This window comes from Pelecanus crispus, chromosome 3, assembly GCF_030463565.1.
Source record: "Pelecanus crispus isolate bPelCri1 chromosome 3, bPelCri1.pri, whole genome shotgun sequence".
NCBI classification, from domain to species: domain Eukaryota; kingdom Metazoa; phylum Chordata; class Aves; order Pelecaniformes; family Pelecanidae; genus Pelecanus; species Pelecanus crispus.
This window is the reverse complement of record NC_134645.1, coordinates 31,962,774-31,986,918: the sequence shown is the minus strand read 5'-3', so window position 1 is coordinate 31,986,918 and position 24,145 is coordinate 31,962,774. Positions and strand designations below refer to the sequence as shown.

Genomic DNA, 24,145 nt, shown 5'->3' with positions numbered 1-24,145 from the left:
AAGGAAGTGCAACATCTTCATGCATACGTTTTCTTTCTATACTGACAACAAATTCCTTTACTCCTAACTCTCAGCATCTAGATGGAGTTCAAATTCAGGAAGAGACAAGTTTCTTGCTATGTATACACAAGACTTCTCCATAATACAAAAAAAAGAGGCAGAAAGTTGGTTGTAAACCACATGATGTTTGTAAAGTAGATGTCAGTGTTTAGCTTATTAACTAAGATGATGTTGCAGGAATTGCAAAAGCTATCAAAAACTGAAGAGCCAGCAAGGGAGCACAGACAGCTGTCAGTATCAAAGCTTGACAGAACATGAGGGAACAACAGAATTACTTCAGGCTGAGGGAACAGAGTTCGGAACATGAAGCCCAGGAAGGAAAAGATAAGCAAATGGAAAAGTAATTTAACATGAGACAGATGCCTCAAGGGGGGGGGGAAGCAAAAAACTATAGGGTTGCATTGATTTTTCTATCCAAAGCAAACAGCAAAAAAATATATAATTTATGTTTTAGTTCTCTTTTGCTCTTTTATGTTCCAAGGAGATAATCCAAAGCCCAATTAAGTCAAAGGTCTTTCAAAGCATTTTACAGCAATGGTATCAGGTGCTACTTAAGACACATTTTAAAGAGGTTGCTTCATCTCACACTGTCACAAGAATGTGAAACATTAATTGATCAGAAAAGGTTTGGATTTGAGGAGACACTGTAATTTTAAGTACAGAACAAGGTTAGTTATAGAATTCAAATATGTAAGAACACATGATTTCATTAGAAGAAAACCAAGGACATCTGATTTCTCGTTTAGGATTTTTGGGTCCTTACCTGGCCTGTTTGTGGCAGCCATAATGAAAACCTGCCGACGATTCTCCAGACCATCCATCTCTGTGAGTAACTGGTTAACTACTCGGACACTGGCTCCTGACTTTAAAAGGAGAAATTTGTCAAGAAAATTGAGGAAACAGTGGGAATGTGAATATTTCAAAGTAAAAGAAACAAAAGATCTACTAGCTCCCTGCCCTGAAATACTATCCAAAGAAAAAGTTTCTTTTTCGCACTTTTAATGTAGCTGCATTCTGGATTTCTACTGTTATAGTCTTAGCTTGTTTCTACCCCAAATTCATGCTACCTATACACCCACCACACATTTTAACACATGGCAAACCTTTTCTTTTCCATTAAAGATGAAGGGCTCACTTAAAGTAGTACATACAGATATTTATACTAACAATTCTCCCATCTATCTCAACAAGAACACTCAAAACTTCTCATTATTTAGGTTGGGGGCAGGGGCGAGTTCTCCAAATATTTAAACCTCTGAAACAATACTTTCAGCAGCTGAGCTACTCATAGTTAAATGTTAATTCCATAGTACTGACATCCCATAATCAAACTCAATAGCTTAACCTAAATTTCGTTCTAGAGTTGGGGAGACAGGGGGAAAGGGGGAGAGAGAGACAGAGAAAGCACAGGAGCTGGAGGAACAAAAGTCAATTATGCAGTAAAACTGCTTGACAATTTTCAAGGCTGTTGTTGTAAGTGTTACTGTTTTATTTTAAATATACAAAAATATAAATCCACCTATGGAAAATTAGAATATGCGGTGAAAATGCACACAGGTCTCAAAAAGCCAACGAAAACACCAAACACCCCTGAGTTTCAATTGTCACCAATATCACAGCCTGAGTAATAAAGTCACCAGTCTCCCGCCCAGACAGTACCTCTACATGGTTAAAGGAGGCTGTGAAGAGCAGGGCTGGGCTTCTAAGCACCAAGTACCTGCCTGCTGCTGCCGCCACAGAAGTGGAATACAGCGAGGCCAAAGCACACTTGTTCCCCCTCCTTGGCTACAATCTATGCCTGCTGCGGTACCTAGTACTGGACACCTTCTTTTATGGCTCTGTGGGAACCACCACCTCAGGACATTCGGGAAGACAAGTGTGAACTTTTCAGCTTGGCTATCTTTCATAGGAAGTGAAGTATGCAAATTCAGAAGACAAGGTATGATTCAGAAACAGTTGATCAAACTTCCTCTCTGCTATGAAACAGAACTACAACAGTCCTTCTGTTAAAGTCATTGATGGCAGTATCTGAACAACACTGTACTCAGCTTGTCTGTTGAAAAAAAAGCATCTTTTCTTTCAGCCATCAACATACATGCACCAGTACAGTATCATAAAACACATGCACCTCCTCTGCAGAAAAAAAACAGAGCTGCTTTCCTTTCAACACACTAACAGTTTGCGCTAATTCTGCCCCCCAAAAAGCAGAAGCTAATCCTTCTACTACTTCTACTACTACCTCCATAGGTAGTTCCTATGCCGAAACAACAGCAAGAAAAAAAAAAAAAAAAAAAAAAAAATCAGGACAGAGAAAACTTCACAGGTGGAATAGCTCTGAAGTCTAATGCATTCCACTTACACTCCTGCCTCAAATATTTTCATGACCCAGTTCACGTTCACATAAATACATACTTCATGCAAGCATTACAGTTGCATACAGGTGTCAGGATTTGGCCAGGTGTCAGGATTTGGCCGTAAGTTAAAGATGATATTAAACTGCACTCCATCTTTTCCTATGGCTCTACACAGCCAAGTTGGTGGATATACACACGTTCTCTGGATATCTTTTTCTATAAATGCATACTAAAAATGTATTAAAGCTTTATAAAATTTGACAAACATATTTTTTCCTCAAATATGAGAAACCCTATCAGATTGTTTTTCTTGGGAGATACTGAACGTAGTACCTTTCCAGGTACTTCTGTTGCTAGCACAATGCCACAAAAGCTGCAACTGAGATAATTTATTTATGGAGATATTTTAAGACAGACTCACTTCACGGTCAGACCTCCGAGGGCACAAAGCATCAACTTCATCAAAAAATATAACACAAGGGGCTGAATTCCTGGCACGCTGGAATACCTGACGTACAGCACGTTCACTTTCACCAACATACTGAAACAAATGACAAATCACAGTGAAACAATGTAAGACATGAAGATTTTGCTTGGGAAAAAAAAAAAAAAAAAATCAGAGTTTTAAACACTATTTGAGGTGCTTTGCAAAAGAGAAGTGCAACCTGCTAACCATTTTACTTCTGATAACCGTCTGTTACCTGTATTTCCTTAATGATCAAGATTTACATGGGAACAAGTTGTCACTAGCTTACTTTTGACAGTTTGCAGTAGATTCAGAGTTTAACAGAATTCCTACTTTCTGGGGAATAAAACTAACTTGCCATCATTCTGCTGGTGAGAATTAAAAAATAAATCACCATTAAGGACCTTGTTGTTCTTCAACTGTTCATAAACAAACCCAACGAGCAATTTGAACACAATGGCCATCTGAACTTCATATAGTAGTTGCCTGAAGACAGGGCAGGTGGTGGTAGGGAACTGAAAAGTAAGCCAGAATTTCACTTGGAATGACAAATTGCAGGGGTGGGGGTTGCCAAGTTATAAATGCAAACACTTCATTTTTTACAAACAAACATGTTTTGATATAATTTATGTCTTAACAGATTCTCTGAATCACAGCCAGACATTTTTTCTTTACTCCACAAGGAAGTAGGGCTCCTCATTAACTTATTAGAGTTATATTTCCTGGCTCTATCAGTGCTTGAAGTACATATTAAAAAAATGTTTGGGGAAAGAATAATCAAATCCAGAATTTTGGTTTTAGCTTCCACATTACTGATAGACAGGTAACTGCCATTGTCTTCCGAGATGTGGGCTGCAGCCATCTTGCTCAGTTCAACACATTCTCTTAACTCTAAAAGGGACTGAAGTTATATCACAACAATTCTAAGTCCAGTGCTTCAAAAACCCAGACTACAGCGCTTTCATCTGTTAACATTTAAAATCTTTAAAAGTCACTACGATCAACTAAAAAACCCCTTGCTTTCCAAGGTTTCAGACTTCCATTAAGAAGCTAAAATGACTGGCAAAACACGTTTCCGAACTTGAAAGCTGAAAATTTTGCTTAGTGACAACTGCTGATCTGCAGTTACTGATCACCAATTGTTCTCACTGTAGATTTGAATTTTTGTTCTTATTCCTGATCTACATAAAAGCAATGATGTATGTAGTTGGTCATTTAGAAATCCTACTTCAGTCAAGAAGGCTCCATCTGCCAGGTAATTTAAACCGGGATATACACTTAAACTACCCAGACAGCCTTTTTTCTTTTCACATGAACAACTTCACTGCTAAAAAAGTTTAAGCAGAGATTAAATGAGGCAACTTCAGCTGCACAGTATCAGTTGTGTAATTACCAGGAATTTTGCTTGCCCCATGCTTTGGACAAGAACTCCATAAATAACAAGAGCACAGTGATTACTCCATACCATATTTAGTAGTTCAGGACCTTTCACAGATATGAAGTTCAGTCCAGACTCATTTGCCACGGCCTATCAAAAAGGGAAAGACAGATGCATGTATAAACCACACATTTTTCATGTTTTCTTTGGTACTGTCCATGGAGCGATAAACAAACTTAAGGGAAGGAGCACAGTTATCATCTGTTTGTAAAATATAGAAAACAGTACAAAGTTGTCCTGGTTTCGGCTGGGATAGAGATAATTTTCTTCCTAGTAGCAGGCATAGTGCTGTGTTTTGGATTTAGTAGGAGAAGAATGTTGGTAACACACTGATGTTTTTAGTTGTTGCTAAGTACTGCTTATGCTAGTCAAGGACTTTTTCAGCTTCCCATGCTCTGCCAGGTGCACAAGGAGCTGGGAGGGGGCACAGCCAGAATAGTTGATCCAAACTGACCAAAGGGCTATTCCATACCATATGACGTCATGCTCAGTATATAAACCTGGGGGAGCTGGCCAGGGGGCTGCGATCGCGGCTTGGGAACTGGCTGGGTATTGGTCAGCGGGTGGAAAGCAGTTGCATTGTGCATCACTTATTTTGTATTGTTATTATTATTTTTCCCTTCCTGTTCTGTCCTATTAAACTGTCTTTATCTCAACCCATGAATTTTACTCCCCCCCGACCCCGATTCTCTCCCCCATCTCACTGGGGAAGGGGGGAGCGAGCAAACAGCTGTGTGGTGCTTAGCTGTGGTTAAACCACAACAAAAGTATAATTATATGCAATTAAGAGTGGGAGGGGGCAGGGAATTCAGCAAGGTGTTCTCTCTCTCTAATACGGCAGTGTTCCAGATTCACACCCCACCTTCCTCCACCATATTAGCTGAAGAATTCTCAATAATTAGTGGAAGTAAAAGAGATATTCAACTACATAAGAGTATCTGAAGACAAAGATGAGTGACAATCTAGAAATTTGCATGATTATCTGCATTTACATGAGGAGGCCGTAAGAACTGAAATGCTCAAGAAGGAAAACAAAAGTATTTTTCGTAAATATAATAAATAAAAATACATAAATAGTGTAGACTACTTCCAAATATACAATTTAGTTACAGTGAAGTATTCCACAGAAGTGGTTATCTAACAGAGTTTCTTCCCATCTTTGCTACTTTCTTCTTAACCAACTTCATTCCTTCAAGTTTTGCAGTAATTCCCTCTCAATTCAAACAAAATTGTAACTTTATGACAAGAAAATCAAATAACTTTAGCACAGAGGCGCAAATTTAATTTTCTGATGAGAAGCAGTGCAAAAGCCCAACTTCTGGTAGTACCATCCAGACTCAGTCATTCCTACAAAAACATCCACTTCGAGAAGATTCTGTAGTATTTTTAAACATGTTTAGAAAATGTATTACCTTAGCTAACAGTGTTTTGCCACACCCAGGAGGCCCTGCAAGCAGGACACCAGCTGGAGTAGTAAGGCCCAGAGCTTTAAACTGCTCTGGGTTTCGCACAGGTGCCTATAAAAGAAATTATCATAGATTATTCAATTATCATAGAGCTAACATGAAACTTTTCATTTCAGTTACAGTTGGATGAAAAACAATTCACAAGCAAGTTCTTTATTCCAATTCTTTACAGGCTAAAAGAATAAACAGTCAGTCAGATCAGCCTCTTACGATCTTGCACTGGTAAGTACCCCAAGATGGGAGACGTATCATTATTCAGAGGCAAAGACTTTATTTACCTAAGTTCTCATCTTAAGGTGTTACTGCTAAGTATCCCTCTGACTGGCAGAAAGACTGCTAACCTTCCAGCTAAGTAGTCTCTCCAGTTCAGTTGCGTAACTAAGGTTATTGGTACAAAACTTTTAGAATACTTAAGATTCAGCAATAATGAACATACTGAAAACTGAAAGCATGAATACAGTAAGTGAAACATTAAATACATGCACCAGACTTGTAACAAATTTGAATGCAAATTATAGAAGTTTGACTATTTTAAATGAAGATGTTGCAAAATTTCTAGTTTGTAGTGTGTTAGAACTCATGGGCAGCACATTATACCTTAAATAAATATTAAAACGCAAACAAGCATAGTTTTATTTCCTGCACAGGGGGAAGTGCAGAAAATCTTTGAAAGTAAGGTTAAGACATACCAATATTGCCATAGTCAGCTCCTCCCGAACATCCTCCAGGGCTCCAATGTCTGCCCATGTCACATCAGGAATTGTGACAAAGCCTTCTCTCTTGGCAGAGGGTTGCACTGATGATAGTGCAACAATAAAATCATTCATCTCAATGCACAGCTTCTGCAGCTGCTCCTCAGGCAAGGGGTCTTGCTTCTTCAGCAAATCCAAAAGTCTCTGCAATTCATCCTTAGGATACATGGAAAGGGAGAGAAAAAGATTATGCACTGGATTAGATTTTAAGAACCATTTTTTAAGGGCTTTTTCAAAGCCATACTTTCTTCAACTGTAATATTAATTACTATAAAACAAATTATTATGTACAATACACATAAAATATATAAGATAACATTAAAAATTAACATTAATGAGAAAAATGTTCCAGGAAAGCACTAGGTACATTTAACACTTGTGAAAGCACTGAGCTGACAGACTACAATCTTGATTTAGATACTACAGAAACAGAGCTAGCACATGTATTTTGTCTTAAAATTCTTCCTACTGCTTCTCCCACACTGGCGAGGAGAAAGTCCTTTCCATGCTGAAATTTCCAAAATATGTATTAATTATATGTATTTATTCTGTTTTTAATAAGAAATTGCTCGAGAGAAAGTGAACAACTCTGCTGGACAGCACAATTTCAGCAATTTGTGGAATATTCAGTTACATATAAACCTTTAAAATTCTTAACACACACTTTTATTTAACATAATCCGATTTCAAGTCATCAACTCATTTCCTCAGGCTGATTACACCTGTTTTTGTAGCCAGGCCCTGATAACATTTGGGCAAACAGAACAGAGATACAGGGTAATGCTTTTCAGCACTGTCCCATCTTGCAGACCACAGTGCCCCAGGCACGTACGTTCCAATTTCCCCAATCAGTTCCTTGGGGAAACTATCTGAGAAAATACTTGATCAAAGAACTTTATAACTTCACAACATAAATACATCCCAATTCTAATACCGGAAGGCAGTATCAGAGCAAACTGATACTGCACCACAAGTAAAACTATACCAGGATTTTCATTATAAGATAAAGAGAGGGGGGAAAAAAAAAAATTGTAGAAACTCTGTTAGATTTCCACATTTTTCCTACAGCAGTATACGGGAAAACTATCACTTCCTGTTTGTTGCAACTAACATAGCTCTACAACTGACCACAAAGAAATACACGAAGTGTTTGTAGTGCCTGATATTCCTTTTAAGCCCTCCCTCCTCTTCTTAACAGAACCATTGAGAGAAACTCTGAAATAGCCGAGACCACTGGGTTTGTTTACTTGAATTGTGTGAATGATTTTTAAAGGTTTTGTATGTTTATTTTTCCATTATAAACACAATATAACGGTTTTAATGACAATACCCTGTATTAGACCATGTCAACCTCCTGCCAGCTATCAAAATATAGTAGCTCTGCTAGGATTAGACTTCCTCATCCTCAATAACCCCTTTGATCATGGTGATGTTGATAAAAGCTGCAACTACCTGCCCTTCCCACTTTCTTTTGGCTACATCAGGCCCCAGGAAACACTGGGAGGTATGCAGTATGATTATGTTACTCTAATACAAAGGCTTACTACAGCTTTTTACACTGTTTTTTGTTAATTACAATACCAGTTTTCTTTGACAGTCCTTCTAAAACCAGAATCTGAGTACAATGTGGATTTAAAACCACTTTGTTTTACTTCTCCAGACAAATCTTTAGGAAAGGAAGCCTACACATAATGAAGGCACATACACACTCCAAATTTTGAGAAGTAGGGCCAAAAATTTCTATATAAAGACGTTCTGGTTCACTGACCACAGCAAGTTACTTGGGCCACATAATAATTCTGGCACTGGAAATGCTATTTTTCTGCAACAGAGTTCCAGCTGTAATGCACATTAACAGATACTTTCTCTGCAGATCAAGTCACATTGCTACTCTTCCACTGGATAGATACCTCTTCCTCAAACTTGCTATAGGTACTAGACACCACATGGGATTTAACCTGAGTAATCTGGTTGGATCTGAGTAAATCTGGAGGGAAAATGTAGACTGCATAAATACTTCTAGACTCTGGCTAACTGTAACTATACCAGGTCAGGGAACAGCCCCAGGCACCATAATAGATATTTCACTGAGAGCACAGCAAACAGCTTGGTAAAAAGTCAGTGGAAGTCTGATTTTCTTACAATTCTCTTAAGAGTCGATATGCTTTTGAAGAGAGATATAGCCACTATTTTAACCTCTGGTCTGCTAGAAAAGAAAACAACACAACACAAACAACAACAATGAAAAGCCCAAGTTAAAAAAAAAAAACCCACACCTTGTATAAAACATTAGCATGATTTTTAGTAGGTGTAAGTTTTGGGAGCCACTTATTCAGACCCATTATATGGGTTGTTAGGAATTAAGCTTATGGCTTAGGAGCTGATATTTCTAAATCTAAATTTAATATTATGTGCGCAATAGGTGTTTAAGGATTTATGAGCAATGACTTTCACAACTATAAAATGGCTCAATTCTTAAGATATTAGAGGCACATGCTTGAAGGAACAAATACCTTAGGAGGAAGTTCTGGTTTGGTATCCTCTTCTACCAGAATGTCTGTTCCTATTCCCATGCTTTCTTCAGCTGTGTTTCCTCCAGCATGTATGTGTTTCCTCTTCTGCTTCTCAGATTTTATCAGGACCCTGTTCACTGTGCACATAGCTGCCTCACGACAAAGTGCCATCAGATCAGCACCTACATAACCTGGAGTCAGCCGTGCTAAATGATGAAATTCAAAGGACTCTGGGAGCTTAAGTTTTCGACACAAAGTCCGAAGAATTCTAATCAAGTAGGAAGAAAAAGAACAACAAAATGAAGATGAAGCTGTGGCACCTTTTATTTTCATATGAAAACAAGAAGCATTGATTTAAGGTCTCTTTCAGTCCACATGAACTGAAGTAGTACAGTGGGAACAGTTTTCACTCAACTAGGAAGTAACCAGCACTGAAACCTACAAAACTATACTATATATTTCCTTTCAGTTCTTAAACAAAAAACAACAGCATCAACCAGGCAATGTCATCAGTGGGTAAAAGCTAGTTTTGGTGAATCTAAATATTATAGACTCTTTAAACCTTAGTTTATGATTCAAAATTGACAGAGTAGATCTCAGAGTGTACCAGAGACACACACAAGTTATCTACTGAGATATTTAACCTTATATTCCTAACAACCTTAGTCTGCATTGGCTGTTTGATCCCAGTTTTATTTATTTATTGAAGAACATTCACAACAAACTATTCTGCAAGGAGCAAATGAAATCAGACTGTGTGAAGAGCTCTGTCTTTTAATCTTCAGCATCTTTCCCCTACCATTGTCAGTGGAATATAACTGCAGATATTTTCTGCATCCCCAGTAAAATTTCCAATAGGCAAAAGACAGCTTATGTGTACACCTCATGTGTTACCTCATCCTCATTCAAAAGCTAAAGTTACACCTACCTATGCAGTTCCATCCGTAATACAAAACGGCTCTATGTAACTGACAGTGAAGTGTTATGCTTCACCATTCTTTTTTAATGGGAGTTTTTTCACTCTGTGTCAAGGCTGAAGCTTTAAAAACCTCCTTCAAGGTCCACCAAGACTTCCTGCTGTTTTTCTAAGCCAAGGACAACTGAAAACTACATGAATAGTAAAAAAAAAAAAAACCCCAAACCAAAAAACCAACATCACTGCACAAATACTGGTGCTGAAGAACTCTAAGCAGAGGAATCAAATCAACTTGTTTAAAACAACAAAATATCACTTCATTGGGAAAATGTTTTAAAAAGGCAGCACAAACCAAAGTGAAGATCATTAACATACTTTCTAGTTCCAATGAAAACTAGTTTAAATTATTTCCAGATCAAGTAATGTAACTACAGAAAAGTTATGAAAAGAACAAATTATTAAACTATTCAAAACTCTGAAATTATAATATTTTGTCTGCCTCCCGCAGTAACAAATTCCATCACCTCTCATTTAAATCTTTATTAGTGATATTAGCTTGGTTCTCAAGAATTTTTCAACCTGTCTGACAACAGTTGTAGCTAGTCAAGTGACTCAAAGTGAAAAGGTTAAGAACTGTAAATGGCTCAGTACAAATTTCTGTCATACATGTATTATTTTCCTTCACATGCTTCACACATGCACAAGAAAACACTGCAAGTAAATCAAGATCTCCAGGTACACCTCCTCATCCTACTCCACTCACCTAAGGCTGTAGAACCACAACTAAGCAGTTCAAATCATGCCTGCAGCAAGACTGACTTATTATGTGGTAAATCAGCACACTGTAAGGACTTCTGTTTCTATATGACCCTTTTATTTTTAAAAAAGGAACAAAACTCCCCAACAAAAACCACCCCAAACCCCAAACAAAACAGAAGTAGTGGGGAGGCGGGGGGGGTAATTTTAAAAAGAAAATAAAATCAACAAATCAACAGTTCCTGTAAGCCTATACCTGCAGGAACACAAACAATTGTACAAAACAATAGTATGAACAAATGTGACTACACTCTAACTTGTGAGCAATCTCTACACCCTTTGACAGTTTTTCCATTCACAGCCCCTATCCTTTGAAACAGTGCTATTTCTGGGAATGCCATCTTTTTAACATGAACCTAAGAAGTATAATAGAATCAGAACTCTCATCAGTCAACTCTTTAGTTCTACCTCTCACCACTTGCATGTTTACCCACAACCAAGAGGAACATAACTACTACACGGCTGTAGATCTAGAGGAAGGAAAAGACAAAAAAAAAAAAAAAAAAAAAAAAGGAAAAAAAGAGTGGAGGGGGTAGGGGGGAGGAGAAAGGGTGCAGTAATGGCCAGTAGTGCTGACAACATCAAGTGAGCAATGCTGCAAGCAGAATAGTTTATTTTTTCAACCTAGAAATAAGATTAGTTGACCTAAAAGGAACTTATCTTTCAACTTTTCTTTCCTTCCCATAACAAGATAAGCCACAGCTGTTTTCACACTTTTCTTCCTGTGTTTTCTGCTGTTGGGGAAATGAGTAGCAGTTCCTTTCCAATTAAAAAGCAAAAATATATATATATTTTTTTAAATCTAGTGTGACGGTCATGGATCTTTGGAGTAAAAAGGGCCAGTTACACAAAACAGGGTAACTCCAGCTCAGCTTAATGCCTGGACTGGTGTACTTCCAGGAGGAATGGAATAATCTAGGCCTGTTGTTTAAGGCATGTGCTTGAGAGGACTAACAAACAGGCTATACTTAATTTATGTTCCTAATTTAATAGTTACATAGGGAGCACCAAAGACAGAATGTTAACTTCCTGAACAACAGAAAAGATATATTTAATACCATCATCTATACTGTTAAGGCACTTGAAAACCCATTAACATAATGCTAAAATCAGATTTACTCACAAGAAAGGAAACCACCCCAAATGTAGACCCAGCTACTAAGACAAAGAGTAGATGCACACTTAATGTCTTCTGCACTTCTCAGTGTGTGCTGATCCATAGGTGTGTACAGGCACAAACACAATAAAGTACTCTTCCTTAATTTGTATGTTAACTTACACATTATTTCCTTATTTATTAGTTAATCAGTCAAAAAGAAGCTTAAACTTTATAACACATACTTTTCTCTTGCCGCTTCATCTGGGATCCCTAAACAAATTTCTCGATCAAACCTCCCAGCTCGCCTCAGTGCAGGGTCCAGTGAGTCAGGTCTGTTAGTTGCTCCGATAACAAGGACCTGGGTCGTGGCAGCCACATTATTCAAGTCTAAAGGAAGGAAGGAAGGAAGTCAGTGCTGATACTCACTGTCTCAACTTTGTTCTGGTATCTATGTGAGTCTGTTTCTGCAGCACACAATAATACTCAGAACAGCAGAGACAAAACAAACAAGTCATACTAAACCGTTGTTCACCCTTATTTCTACTACCTAGAATTTGCATTTTGCACAATCAAGCAAAAAATAAGCATTTCGAATGACATTTGACACATTTTCCTATTATATCTGTTTATACCATAGACAGGCTTATATAATGCCGCACAGATCACTGTGAAAATAATGTAGTAACATCCCCTCAAATGTATTAGAATCTTCCCACCACCCCCCAAGTTAATTGTGCCAAAATACAAAAAATTATTACCACTATCTCCACTAAAGTAACCATGAGTCACTACCGAAGGAAAGCAGACAGCGAGCCTGATAATAGAAAGTTTAGCTTAGTACAGATGTTCCTGAAACTGACCATCCATACAAGTTAGGAACTGAGCAACAATTCTCCGCTCCATGTCCTTCGATGCAACTTCTCTTTTTGGCGTGATTGCATCAATCTCATCAATGAAAAGGACACATGGTGCACTGGACTGGGAATAAGAAATATTAATAATTACCAAATTACACTGACATACTGTATTATGAGAGAGAAAGAAAATTTTCAGGTTTTCCATTCTATAATTACTACTTTAAGTCTGCTGCACAATCAACCTGTCCTGGAACAATTCTGTTGTTCTTATCGACTATCTGGAGAGCTGCCAGACTATGACACTGTGCTGAGCTGAGGCTATGAAATAATTAAGGCAAGATATTCAAAATGCCTCTATATATTGTTTAAGATTTAAGTGTACCTCTATGTTGCTTTATGTTTTCCATAAATATTCCATTGTGACTGCTTACTTGCTTAAGTCCAAAAAACAAAATCAGACAAGAAAGGTCTGATTTGGTTTTTTGTTTGGTTAGTTTGTTAGTGACCTTAGAACTGTGGAACTTCAAGAGCTAGTATTACTGACACACGTAATGAAACAAAAAGAGCAGTAGGTGGTCATGAAAAATGATCCGCCAACTTCAAGATTACTACAGAGCCTGACCATGTTCAAAGAGTAAAAACAAGCAATGAGTAACTCCTACAAGTGTTCTAAAATTCGGTGTACATCATGTTCATAAAAAGCCAACACAAATATAGAATAATAATTAGTGTAACTATAGAATAGTGTTTAACTGACAAAAGATTATTAATATCTTCAAAAAGCACTAGTAGTGCAAACGAATACTTAAGGAAAACACTAGAATCAATCTTCAGAAAAAGTGCCATGTAAAAAAAAAATAGTATTTTAAAACCCACGCATTCTGTGTTATCAGGTAGCAATTGCGCCATCTAGTAGTCATTCACTTTTCCTCTATCTGACAGAGGAAAAAAAATGCAACTCGGCTATAAAGACTCCACAGTACATGCTGTTCAGTGAAACTGTCTTTATTTTATCCCCTGTGCAAAAATTTGTTACACCAACTAAGTGGAAAAGCCACCTAAGTGGATGTGAGGGACTGTAAGACACACAACTGACTTAAACTGACTTTAAAAATAAACAGATTTTATGCAATACATTTTTTCCAAAGTAATTTTTGTAGCAACCTCCCCTCAATCACTATACATACAAGAGATATGTAATTTCTGAAAACTCTGTGAAATCATTTAATTTTATTCTAAACAACATCTTAGCAGGGCTTTCTAAAAATCAAAATGTAGTATGAACTGGAAACATAATAATCTAAGAGCTTCATAATCAATCCTCTTGCCCTGTTTAGCATCCTTTTATACAAGAACATACTCTAAACATCTATATACAGTCGTGGGGGAGAATAGAAGAATGGAATTAAGTTGGAAAACCAGAACATTCTCAGAGGTCAGGAACAGAAAACTGGCCTCATGAAATAAAACATTAGCTACATACTAAAAAAAAAAAAATCTGCATTTGTTTAAATTAAAGTTATCTCAACCTGTCTGGTTCTCTTCTAAGTCTGAAAGTTGCACCAAAGCAAGACTTCAACTGTAACTTGACTCCTGCTCTTATAATATTTGTCCCACTTTTCTTACTTTATACCTAAAACCCTAGTCTTAAGTCCCTCGCATTCACCCAAATTCCATGCCATACAAAACCAGAAGAAAACCCATCTTGTAACAAAGAAGCACAGTGAACTGCTCTTACATCTTTTTTATTTCTATAAATCAAGCCAAGCAGCTCCAAATAGGTAAATAATTTGCGTTGCTCCCTTTACATTAGTATGATGAACTATCTTTTGTCAAGATTTCAGAATAGTAATCTTTGTGCTCTATGACAGCATGACACTTAGTACAACGGAATTCTGGCCACAGAAGGGGAGACACTATGACTTGTGTGCAGCAGTATAAAGATTCACTCACTAATATTCACTCAAATTCAAAACACAGCAACAAAGTATGAATCTTTACAAAGAAAAGGACAAACAATTCACAGTGTTATTTCCAATGGGTGTCTCACCACAGCCTGCTCAAACAATTCTCTCAGTTTCTGCTCAGATTCCCCTGACACTCCAGACACCATCTCTGTTGCTGCCACTTTCAGCATCGGGAGCTCAAGCTCCTGAAAAAGACAAGGAATGTTGTATCATCCATCGAGGTTAGAAATGTTGGCCGTCCTAGAGGACAAATATTTTCCAATACGGCATCTTTTACACCCAAAGATTATGTAATCAAGACTAAATCTTAAAGAGCTTTTAAAAAAGATGAATAGCATCCTTCAATTTAAAATGGGTCTGAGCCATTTGGCTAAGTGAACAGAAATGGATACAAAAAACCAGGTTTTCCTAATTCAGTCAGAGAATGACAGCACTGTCAAATAGCTTTGCACCTTGGTCCCCAACCCAATCCTTCACAACACATATATTTCAGTTCATGCTTGGGCTCCCTTCTTGAGAAAATTGTCTATTTCCATCTATAACAAAGCATTGCTTAGCAGCGTGGAAGAGAGCCACACCAGGTTTGGTTCCTTTAGTCTTGCTCCAGAAATATCTGAGCGGGACTGTACAATAAGATACTTGTAAAGCTCACACTCAAAGTGTTCCGCTATTAAAAATAAATAAATAAAATTGTAACTTTGATAGACTGTAGCACAGTAGTGCTACAGGTGTTGCACCCTATTTCAAGCTCTTTGAACTACATATAAAAAAATCATCCTAATTTATACAAATCGCAGCCACCAGGGGCACTACGTGGGGCTTGGAGGAGATAATTTGCCTTAAATAGCACTATTGAAAATCTCTTATTTAAGAAAAATTACTTAAGTAGTCATTAAATTTATCACATCTCTGAAAATTTTTCACTTGTGTAACGTTTCTTTCCCCAAATTTAGGGCCCTTCCAGGATACAAATACGCACTGAAGTATTAAATATCACAGATTCATTCAATGATACCTTTTTACAGTAAGGCATTAAAAAGAAAAAACCCAAATCTTTTTAATTAAAACAGTTGAAACAATGTCAGAAGGGTCTAACCAATATTTAAGGAATAAACACCAGTATTTCCTTTCAAAGATAAAACCTGCACTACAAAAGCTCATAATTTACATGTATCTAAATTTAAGGCTATAATCTGTGACATTAAGGAACAACTGTATTAAAGAAAAAGAAATGTCCATGGTTACCACTGAATAGCCCTAAATAGCTCCTAGATTTATATCCAAAACAGGCACATACCAGCACAGCAGCCTCACCACACAACAAACTGTTAACACCAATAATGTCATATGCTCTGAAATCATTAGTTTGACACAGGCAAGGCAACATCCAGTTTTGTAATTCAGAAATCACTGTTTAACGGATGCCACCCACTACAATCAATGTAATGCCTCATAAAAGATAGAAACATTGAGTCCAGACTTAAAACAAAACACCATGGTAAATTTAACCCAAAGTATCTTCCATTTATAGCCTTCTCAATACCCATGCCTATATTGCGGTCCTGGGAACGCATCAAAACAATTAAGTCAAACTTAAAACCCTGTCACTACGTCCCCTCTTCACCTATGAGGTTCTATCAAGTACAGATTCAGATGGAACTTAAACAAAGGAAGTGAAGATGAATATATTTTAGACTAAGATAGGAAGGAGAGAAGAGAGATTAAAAAAAAGAGGAAAAGATCTAGCCTATCATGAAGGTGGATTTTTTTTTTCCCTCTCTAAATACAATTCAGAAAAAGAAGAAACTGTAAATTTAAAACTATCTCACCCCAGCAATTGCCTGTGCAAGTAGTGTCTTTCCACATCCTGGTGGTCCATGTAAAAGAAAACCGCGAGGTGGAACCACACCTAAGTGGTTATAGACTTCAGGATGACGCACATGAATGAGCATCTTGCATATTTCCTGTTAAGAACAAGAGAGACCTCCATTTAAATTGCAGAAATTAGTATTATAGATTGATAACATTATAGACAGGCTAAAATAAAGCAAGTTCCTTTTATTAATGTAATTTCAGTGACTGCTTTCAGAAAGATTAATAAAAGGAAAAAAAAACCCAAAACTCTGTTGCTGTTGGTATAAACAGCTATTCTCACTGCCATGCAGATGAATTCTGCCAGACTTCTTCCTTGCCATTTTTCAGGCAACATTTTATTCAGGGCATTCTGTATCCCACAAATAAAATTTTAACTAACCTTTAAAGTTTCATCATTGCCTCCTACATCCTCAAACTTCACTGAAGGGTGGTAAAGCTCTGGCCCCTTATTTCTAACTGTTAGGAAGGAAAAGTCATGCAAATTTAGACATGGCATAATAGTAGTTGCTAACACCAAACAAAAAAGTACATAGCCTAAACAATTAGCTAAGTACATGGAGCAGTATTATTTTTTGGTAGTAGACACAGGACTGGAATATTTTTTTTAGTACAACATTAAGGCTAAACGTCTTAACAAAACGCTCAAGGTCACTTCTCTGCACCTCAGAAAACACTTCTCTCGTAATGGATTCCACAGTCAAATACCATCTCTTTGTTTGGAGCAGTATGCCAAAAATAACTTCTCACCTTTCTCTTTAAGTAAGATGGAATCAATTTCTCCATCCACATCTGGAAATTCTTCTTTTTTTCTTTTTGCTCTCTTACCCTTTGTCTTCTTTCTTTCACTCTCCAAGACAGAAAATTCTGTTGATTTCTAGGGCATAAAACCAGAATTATATATATAAAACCTTCCAAGTCAGTGAATTTCTGCAAATACTTAAAAGAACAAAATGTGTAAGTGTCTATGATGCGTAACTTACACACATTATCCGAATAAAGACAAGCGAGGCACGAATTTAATCCCTTCTTTTTGTAGAAAATACTTTTTTTACTTAGGATTTGCCTTTTTTTTAAAGGATTAATTAACCAGTCACTTTTTTTGCTAAGAGTACATACTTACAAGCAAAAAAACCCAAACCCACTAACCAAAATCAGACACCAGTTATCTGCACACCATAGAGCAATCCACTTTGGTGATGAATAAAACTGTATGAATTTATTTACTCCAATTGAAACAATTTTTATTACTAGTAAGTCAGGAGTGGCTGTAAGAAAATATTATTCAGTGCTGACATGAGTTAACTGCATGTAAGAAAAGGAGTAATACAGGAAAAAAGAAATAAAAAGAGGTTCAATGATTAAAGTTGGTTTTTTGGTGGTTTGATTTTTGGGTTTTTTTCAGAATACAGTATTGCAAACATTTTACAATCTGAAGATCTCCCTTTTATTCAATTTCTCTATATAAGAGGATGCTGTACTACCAGGATAAAGGGATGATTTGTCAAATCTGCCTATTCAGTAAGCATTTTGTGTAATTAGAAAAGTAGATGTAAATGCAGTTCTTCCTTCATATAAAAAAAGAGCATCCTGCCAAAACACCTGGTCAGCCAAACAACATAAATGTTATGTCCCATACATAAATGGAAAGCTTTCAACAGCTAAACAAAGTTGTTGCTTTCTAAATAAGGAAGAAAACCTTGGGGAGAAGGAGGGGATCACAAAGTGGGCAATATGTCTGGATGGGGAGTAGGACCTATTTTTAACTGCTTTATAAATCAATGCAATTTCCTTTCAGTTTCCCCAACTCTTGCCCATCCAAAAAACTGCAGCTTTCCCCAGGCTCACTAAGACTTAACCATGGGCTAAGGGAGACCACATTCTACGGCTACAGCAAGCCACATGCTTCCTGACTAGTTAGGCTGGTCACAGGTAAATGGAATAAATAACAGCTAAGTTCCACTTATCTTTCTCTCAGTATGGGCACTAATCTGGGTCTTCCTAATACCGAGTACTACATTTTCCTCAAAAAATGTGAAGGACTTTTTACCTCCTGTACAAACATGCTTGAAATGGGCCAGAAGGTTCAAAAATCACTTCTGACACAGCAGAACAATGGGCTAAGCCCTTCCTTCTTCAGAAACCAAGCTAAAAACAAATACTCCACCGGACTTAAGCTAATCTTTCCTTTCTATTTAACATGTTCACTATCTTTAAATACAACAGGCATGTTTGTAATAAAAATAATATATTTTAAAAATCCAGAAAGACAGACAGTCCTTTCGGTCTTAGTATCACCCTTCAAAAGCCTGTCAAATTATGCAGAAAATTATATTCATACTTGCTACTTAAATCAGATTGGGTTTGTAAAACACAATACCTCAGAAATCAGTTTCTTTTCATTGCCTTCTCCATCCTCAGAAAGGTCAATGAAAAAGTCTTTTCCACACGGAGTTTTATCAATGAACCAGCCACCTTCAGAGATGCGTGTTTCAACTCTTGTTCCTGGTGAGAGGGTGCTTGTTTGAGGTACTGTTTGCACAGGAGGAGGGGTTTCCATTGCTTCATTTTTTGGAGTGGTTGGAACAGAATCAGGATTTCCTTTCTTGTATAAGCTCAGCAGGGAACTGTTCATGTGATTTGTAGACTGCAGATTCATGCATTTTAAAAGAAAATATACAGGTTGTAACTTGGATTATTCATATTGAGAGGCCAATGAAAACTATTTTATAAACATCATTCAGGCTCATCCCAGCTGGAGAAAGTAGTCATGCATCTTCCAACCCACTCCTCTGCAAATCAAATGACTGCATATAAAACTCCATCTGCTGGTTGAAGAGGCAACAGCCTTTACAGTTTACCCTGAAATGACCCCTGTTAATTGAGTCACCTCTTTTAGTAATAGTCAGATATGTCAGTTCCTTCAATCATTTCATTCGATAGCCAAGTCTTTCAGGCCCCCAGCGCGCTTTTCTCAAAAGAGATTCCCCACCACAGGTTCTTCCTTTTTCTTCAGAAAATAGCCTCCTTTTAGCTCTACAGGTCCCAACTATATATATATATAGTTGAAATTGCCAACTCTGGCTATACCTCATCTTCACCTCCACTTTTAAACTCTCCCAAGTGCACTGCAATTTCACAACATAGAATCATGTGTCATGCAAACACAAACAATCATAATAAAATACAACTTACTAGATCTTCTGGATACTCATCATAATCAGAGTCATCTGTGGCACTTCCCGCAGTCCTTTACATGGAAGGAAGACAAAAACTATTAATGTATCAGAGTAGAACTGCAAGTGAGACACCCACAAAACAAAACAAATGCAATTTCCGCAACGTGGTTCCCCACAACCATCATATCTAGCCTAAGACTGGAGAAAAATTCCTGACTCGCATGCTCTGAATCTACTACTGTGGTGAGTTAAAAAATGCATCCTCCTTTCCAAGCTTGTGATGAGTTGGATCAACTCGGCAACCTGGCTGAAAGACAGTCCTAAAAAAAGTGATGTGGATCAATCTGCTTCAGTTCACCAAGAGATCACACAATCACCAATGTTGGCACAATGTAGCAAATCACTGCTGAACTAGACTAGTCCTTCTGACAACAATGTCCTAATTTCCTGTGAGATCCTTAATATCTACCACAGGTTAGAGAAACCAGAATGGTCCATGAGACTATGCACAGGGTTAGGAGTCAGGAAATCTTAATTCTAATCTCACACCCAGTGGTGATTTACTCTGAATAGGCTGTCTTGTAGTCTTCTCTCTCAGATTTTGCCAATATCTCTCACACCCAAGAAATATTAAGAACAAAACAAAACAAAGGAACTGAATCACACGAGGACTGGGGCCTCATGTAGAAAACTATCAAGAAAGCCCCAAGGATATCCACTAATTCAGGGCTGTATGTTCCCCATAACAGAGAAATCATGATTGGCTCTAGTATCTGCTTGCCTTCAACTAAAAAAGGTGCTTCCATTAACTACAGGTAACTTCTGATGAAGACAAGCCTATGGGAAATCAAGGATCTATCTGTAACCTTGAAACTACCAAAATTTAATAATATGAAGACAGAAAGCTTTAAAGAAATTATAATATTAATGGCATTGTTTAAGTAATCTAATGGTAAAAATTCTTCTTACTCATTTTTCTCTTGTTGTCTTGCTCTTTTTGCCACATGTTCAGCTTCTAAAACTGCTAAATCTTCGCGTTCCTTTTCATTACTGATTATTCCAAACACTGAAAGAAAATGTTCAAACACGTTAAGAAAACAGACAAAGCATAATCAAAGAATTTGGCATCTTGGACATGATATTGACAGAACTACCTTTTTCAACCTGTATTCTAAAAGCATTTCTTTTTCTTCGTCCATATTCTGCACTGAAAAAAACAAAATAAACAGGTTACGCCAACTGCTTTTTCCCCTCAATGTATTGTCATTCTCAGTGGAAAAAAATACATTGTAAGTTGATACCCAAGCTTCTACACAAGATCTTATTATAAACCAACTATGTGAAAATGTGATTGTTTTTTCTTAAGCCTGGAATAGCTCAATCACTGGGATGAAACAAAACCACTAAACTATACTGGTCTCTGAAGGGATGTTTAGTAAAAATTATCAAGGTCCTCTTTAACTGTAGATATAGAGAAGCAGCAATGTACAAATGAGCACACTGCATTCTATTTCACAACACTACCAATTTTTTAATTTTAATTCTAACAAGAACATATGGAAACAGGACTACTGTCTAGAAAGGACAGTCCAGCAAGAAATAACTGTGCTAATTAATAACGGTCACTATGAGAAAATCTGATTTAATGAGCATCCTTAAATACAAACAAAAATCATCAACCTTTTACCTTCATTTACTGAGAGTGTATTTTATTTATTTACTTTTATACAATAGATGATAGAGGGAAAACAAAATCCCAAGACCAAGGGTTTTGGCTCCCTTTCTGTAACAAGGCACAAATAAATAGAACATGTAAACACAAATGAATATATTTCTCCACTTTCATTAACCCCCACACCCACCAATGATCTGCTAAACACAACCTCGCTCCCCACCCAGAAAAGCATTAAGAGCCTAAAAATAATTAGGCAAGACCGACTGTCCTGCTGAGCAACTGAGCAAGATTTAGTGTCTTACTGAGTCCTGTATCTCTCCCATCTGCCTGCACTGAAGTGTTATTTTCCCTCATATTTTAAGCTCACTGGAGTAAGGACCAACACGCTGTAATGCATCTGTAGCTGTTTAATTAAAAAAAAAAAAAGCAAACCACAAAAAACAAACCACAACTAGATCTTCCAATGCCAAATTAATAAAGTCAATGAATTCAAATTAATAAAATACGAGTTACTAGATATATCAGCAGAGGAAAACACTGGAGTGGAAATGATCTTATTGTTTCGATCAACCTCAACAAATGGTAATGAAGTTATCACAGAGAAAATTAAAATTTTGATTAAAAATACACAAATGCAAAATAACAAGATCATATATTCTGTATTTTGAATGTAGACTGTAAGAATACAAATCTTTGCTCACCTGTAGGTTTTCTGCAAATCAGATGCTAGAATTCCAATGTCAACATACTGGCCACATTTACTACTTGCAAGATACTGAAATGAAGAATTTTAAGCAGCAAATAAAATCTCTGTCAATCACTTCACCAGAACAGCTAGATCAAATATGCCTATTTCAAACTCTACTCGTCTTAGAGGTCAAAATGAAAATCAAAACCAGCTTTGAACTGCCTTTGAACACCCCAGACAGTATTTCCCAATATAATAGGAAATGCTTAATAAGACACAGATAACTAGCTAGCTACGTTTCCTGAGGAAAAGCAGCATACAGTATTTTGGTGCTTTGGTGACTTCTAGTAAGAAAGATGACTTTGTAACCCACACATCATCTTATTGTCAATCCTTCTAAAGTTCTTGGTTTCTCTCAGTTAGCCTCCTTTTGTTCTAGATCTCCTACCTTAAAAATGAAACAATCTATTTCAATTAATATGGATACTGTCATAATAAGAACTTTAATCTTTGCAAGATGTTTCAAAGAATAGTATAGAAAAGAAGGTGGCTGGTTCATTGACACATGAAAGTGAATTCTATCAAGTCTTTTTTTTTTTTTTTTTCCCCTGACAGCAGCTGATCCAACCCATTTTCAAACCACAATTATGAAAGTGTGAGAGAATGTACTAAATTTCAGGTACAACTGTACTCCATTTGCTTTCTTCCCCCACTCTCCAAATTAGGAGTGAGGAGTTTCAATACTGTAATGGTGGATTCCTTCTTAGAAAAAGAAAAAGGAGACAAAGAATCTCCCTAAAAGATATGGTATCACAAACATCACAGCAAGGAGAATTTCAAAATCTCATTCAAATTAAATGTGAGATCCTCTATTTAAAACAATCAAATTGCTTAAAATTTAATACAGAATTATTTTTTAAAACAATGTTACACTTCACGTCACCCATGGGCAGATACTGACCTGCAGAATATATCAAGCCTACCATAAATCCAGCTGGCTCTTTAATTTCAGAATAGTCAAGACATAGTCACTGTGATCTTGTACAGGAAAATAAGCAAGCTCCCTCAAACAGCCGCCCACATTTTAAGGAATTAGAAGTGGAGTACACTTACACACAGACACAGAAAAATGGTTTTTAATTTGTGAAGTCACCATAAATATTCATAAAATATAACACAGCACTATGCCACCTGAAGGAATCCCAGTTCTCCCCGCTCTTCACATGTGTGTTATGGGAGTAATCACATTTTTTCCTTCTCTCCACTCAATTTATGGAAGTAATCACATTTTTTCCCTTTCTCCACTCGCTTAATATAATCAATGTACATGTTTCCAAATCTAAACATTTCCAATTTGCCTATATCTACCCAGAGCGGGGTTTTTTGGGTTTGGTGGTTTTTTTTTTTTTTTGAGTATTCATTTCACACTTAAAATAGCAGCCAGCTTCAGGATCAGAAGTACTTAAGAGAATGGAAGAAAATAACACAACAAAAAGAAGGAAGGGGAAAAAAAAAAAAAAAAAGACCTTTTGAAAGGTCTTTTTAAAGCCCTTTTGAAGCCCTGAGAGCCAAGGCCGGGTTTGGCGCTCGCTGCCCTTCCCTCCCGCACCTGAGCAGGCCGGATGCTCAAGGCCCCTTCCAGCGAGAACCGGCGGCCCCGCCGGGCCGCCCCCAGGGAGCCGGGCCGCCCCGCGGGGGCGAGGGCGAGGGTCGCCCCCAGGGAGCCCAGCCGCCCCGCGGGGGCGAGGGCCGCCCGCCAGCCTCCGCCGCCTGCCCGCGGCGGGTACCTGCTTAACGCGCTGCTTCAGCCGCAGGTCCACGAAGTGCGCCGGCCGGCTCCGCATCGCCGCCCTCCCCGGCCGAGGGCCTCCCCGCGGGCCCAGCTGCTGCCCAAGCGCTTCGCCTCCGCGGGCCGCCCGGGCAGCTCAGCCGAGCCGCCGCAGGCCCCCTTCGAACTGCCCGGCCCGGCGGCGGAGGGGCTCCGCTCCGGCCGCGCTCCCTTCTCCCGCCTCCGCCCCGCCGGGCCG

At 37.8% G+C, this 24,145-nt stretch overlaps 1 protein-coding gene across 2 annotated transcripts in view; it reads right to left on the bottom strand.

Moving 5' to 3' along the window:
- NVL (nuclear VCP like) overlaps positions 1-23,962 on the bottom strand; it is a 43,772-nt gene extending 19,810 nt beyond the window's left edge. Inside the window, exons 1-18 of one of the 2 annotated variants that reach the window (XM_075706765.1) lie at positions 23,906-23,962; positions 22,132-22,205; positions 20,910-20,962; positions 20,725-20,821; positions 19,772-19,826; positions 18,957-19,223; positions 17,327-17,453; positions 16,959-17,035; positions 16,534-16,668; positions 14,788-14,889; positions 12,741-12,858; positions 12,123-12,267; positions 9,050-9,317; positions 6,474-6,692; positions 5,731-5,835; positions 4,346-4,408; positions 2,836-2,955; positions 824-923 (exon numbers count right to left, since the gene is read on the bottom strand). In XM_075706765.1, coding sequence (XP_075562880.1) covers positions 824-923; positions 2,836-2,955; positions 4,346-4,408; positions 5,731-5,835; positions 6,474-6,692; positions 9,050-9,317; positions 12,123-12,267; positions 12,741-12,858; positions 14,788-14,889; positions 16,534-16,668; positions 16,959-17,035; positions 17,327-17,453; positions 18,957-19,223; positions 19,772-19,826; positions 20,725-20,821; positions 20,910-20,962; positions 22,132-22,205; positions 23,906-23,962 — 2,182 coding nt within the window. The remainder of the gene's footprint in view (positions 1-823; positions 924-2,835; positions 2,956-4,345; positions 4,409-5,730; positions 5,836-6,473; positions 6,693-9,049; positions 9,318-12,122; positions 12,268-12,740; positions 12,859-14,787; positions 14,890-16,533; positions 16,669-16,958; positions 17,036-17,326; positions 17,454-18,956; positions 19,224-19,771; positions 19,827-20,724; positions 20,822-20,909; positions 20,963-22,131; positions 22,206-23,905) is intronic. The other variant, XM_075706766.1, reaches the window with a different exon arrangement.
- Between the last annotated feature and the right edge of the window lie 183 nt (positions 23,963-24,145).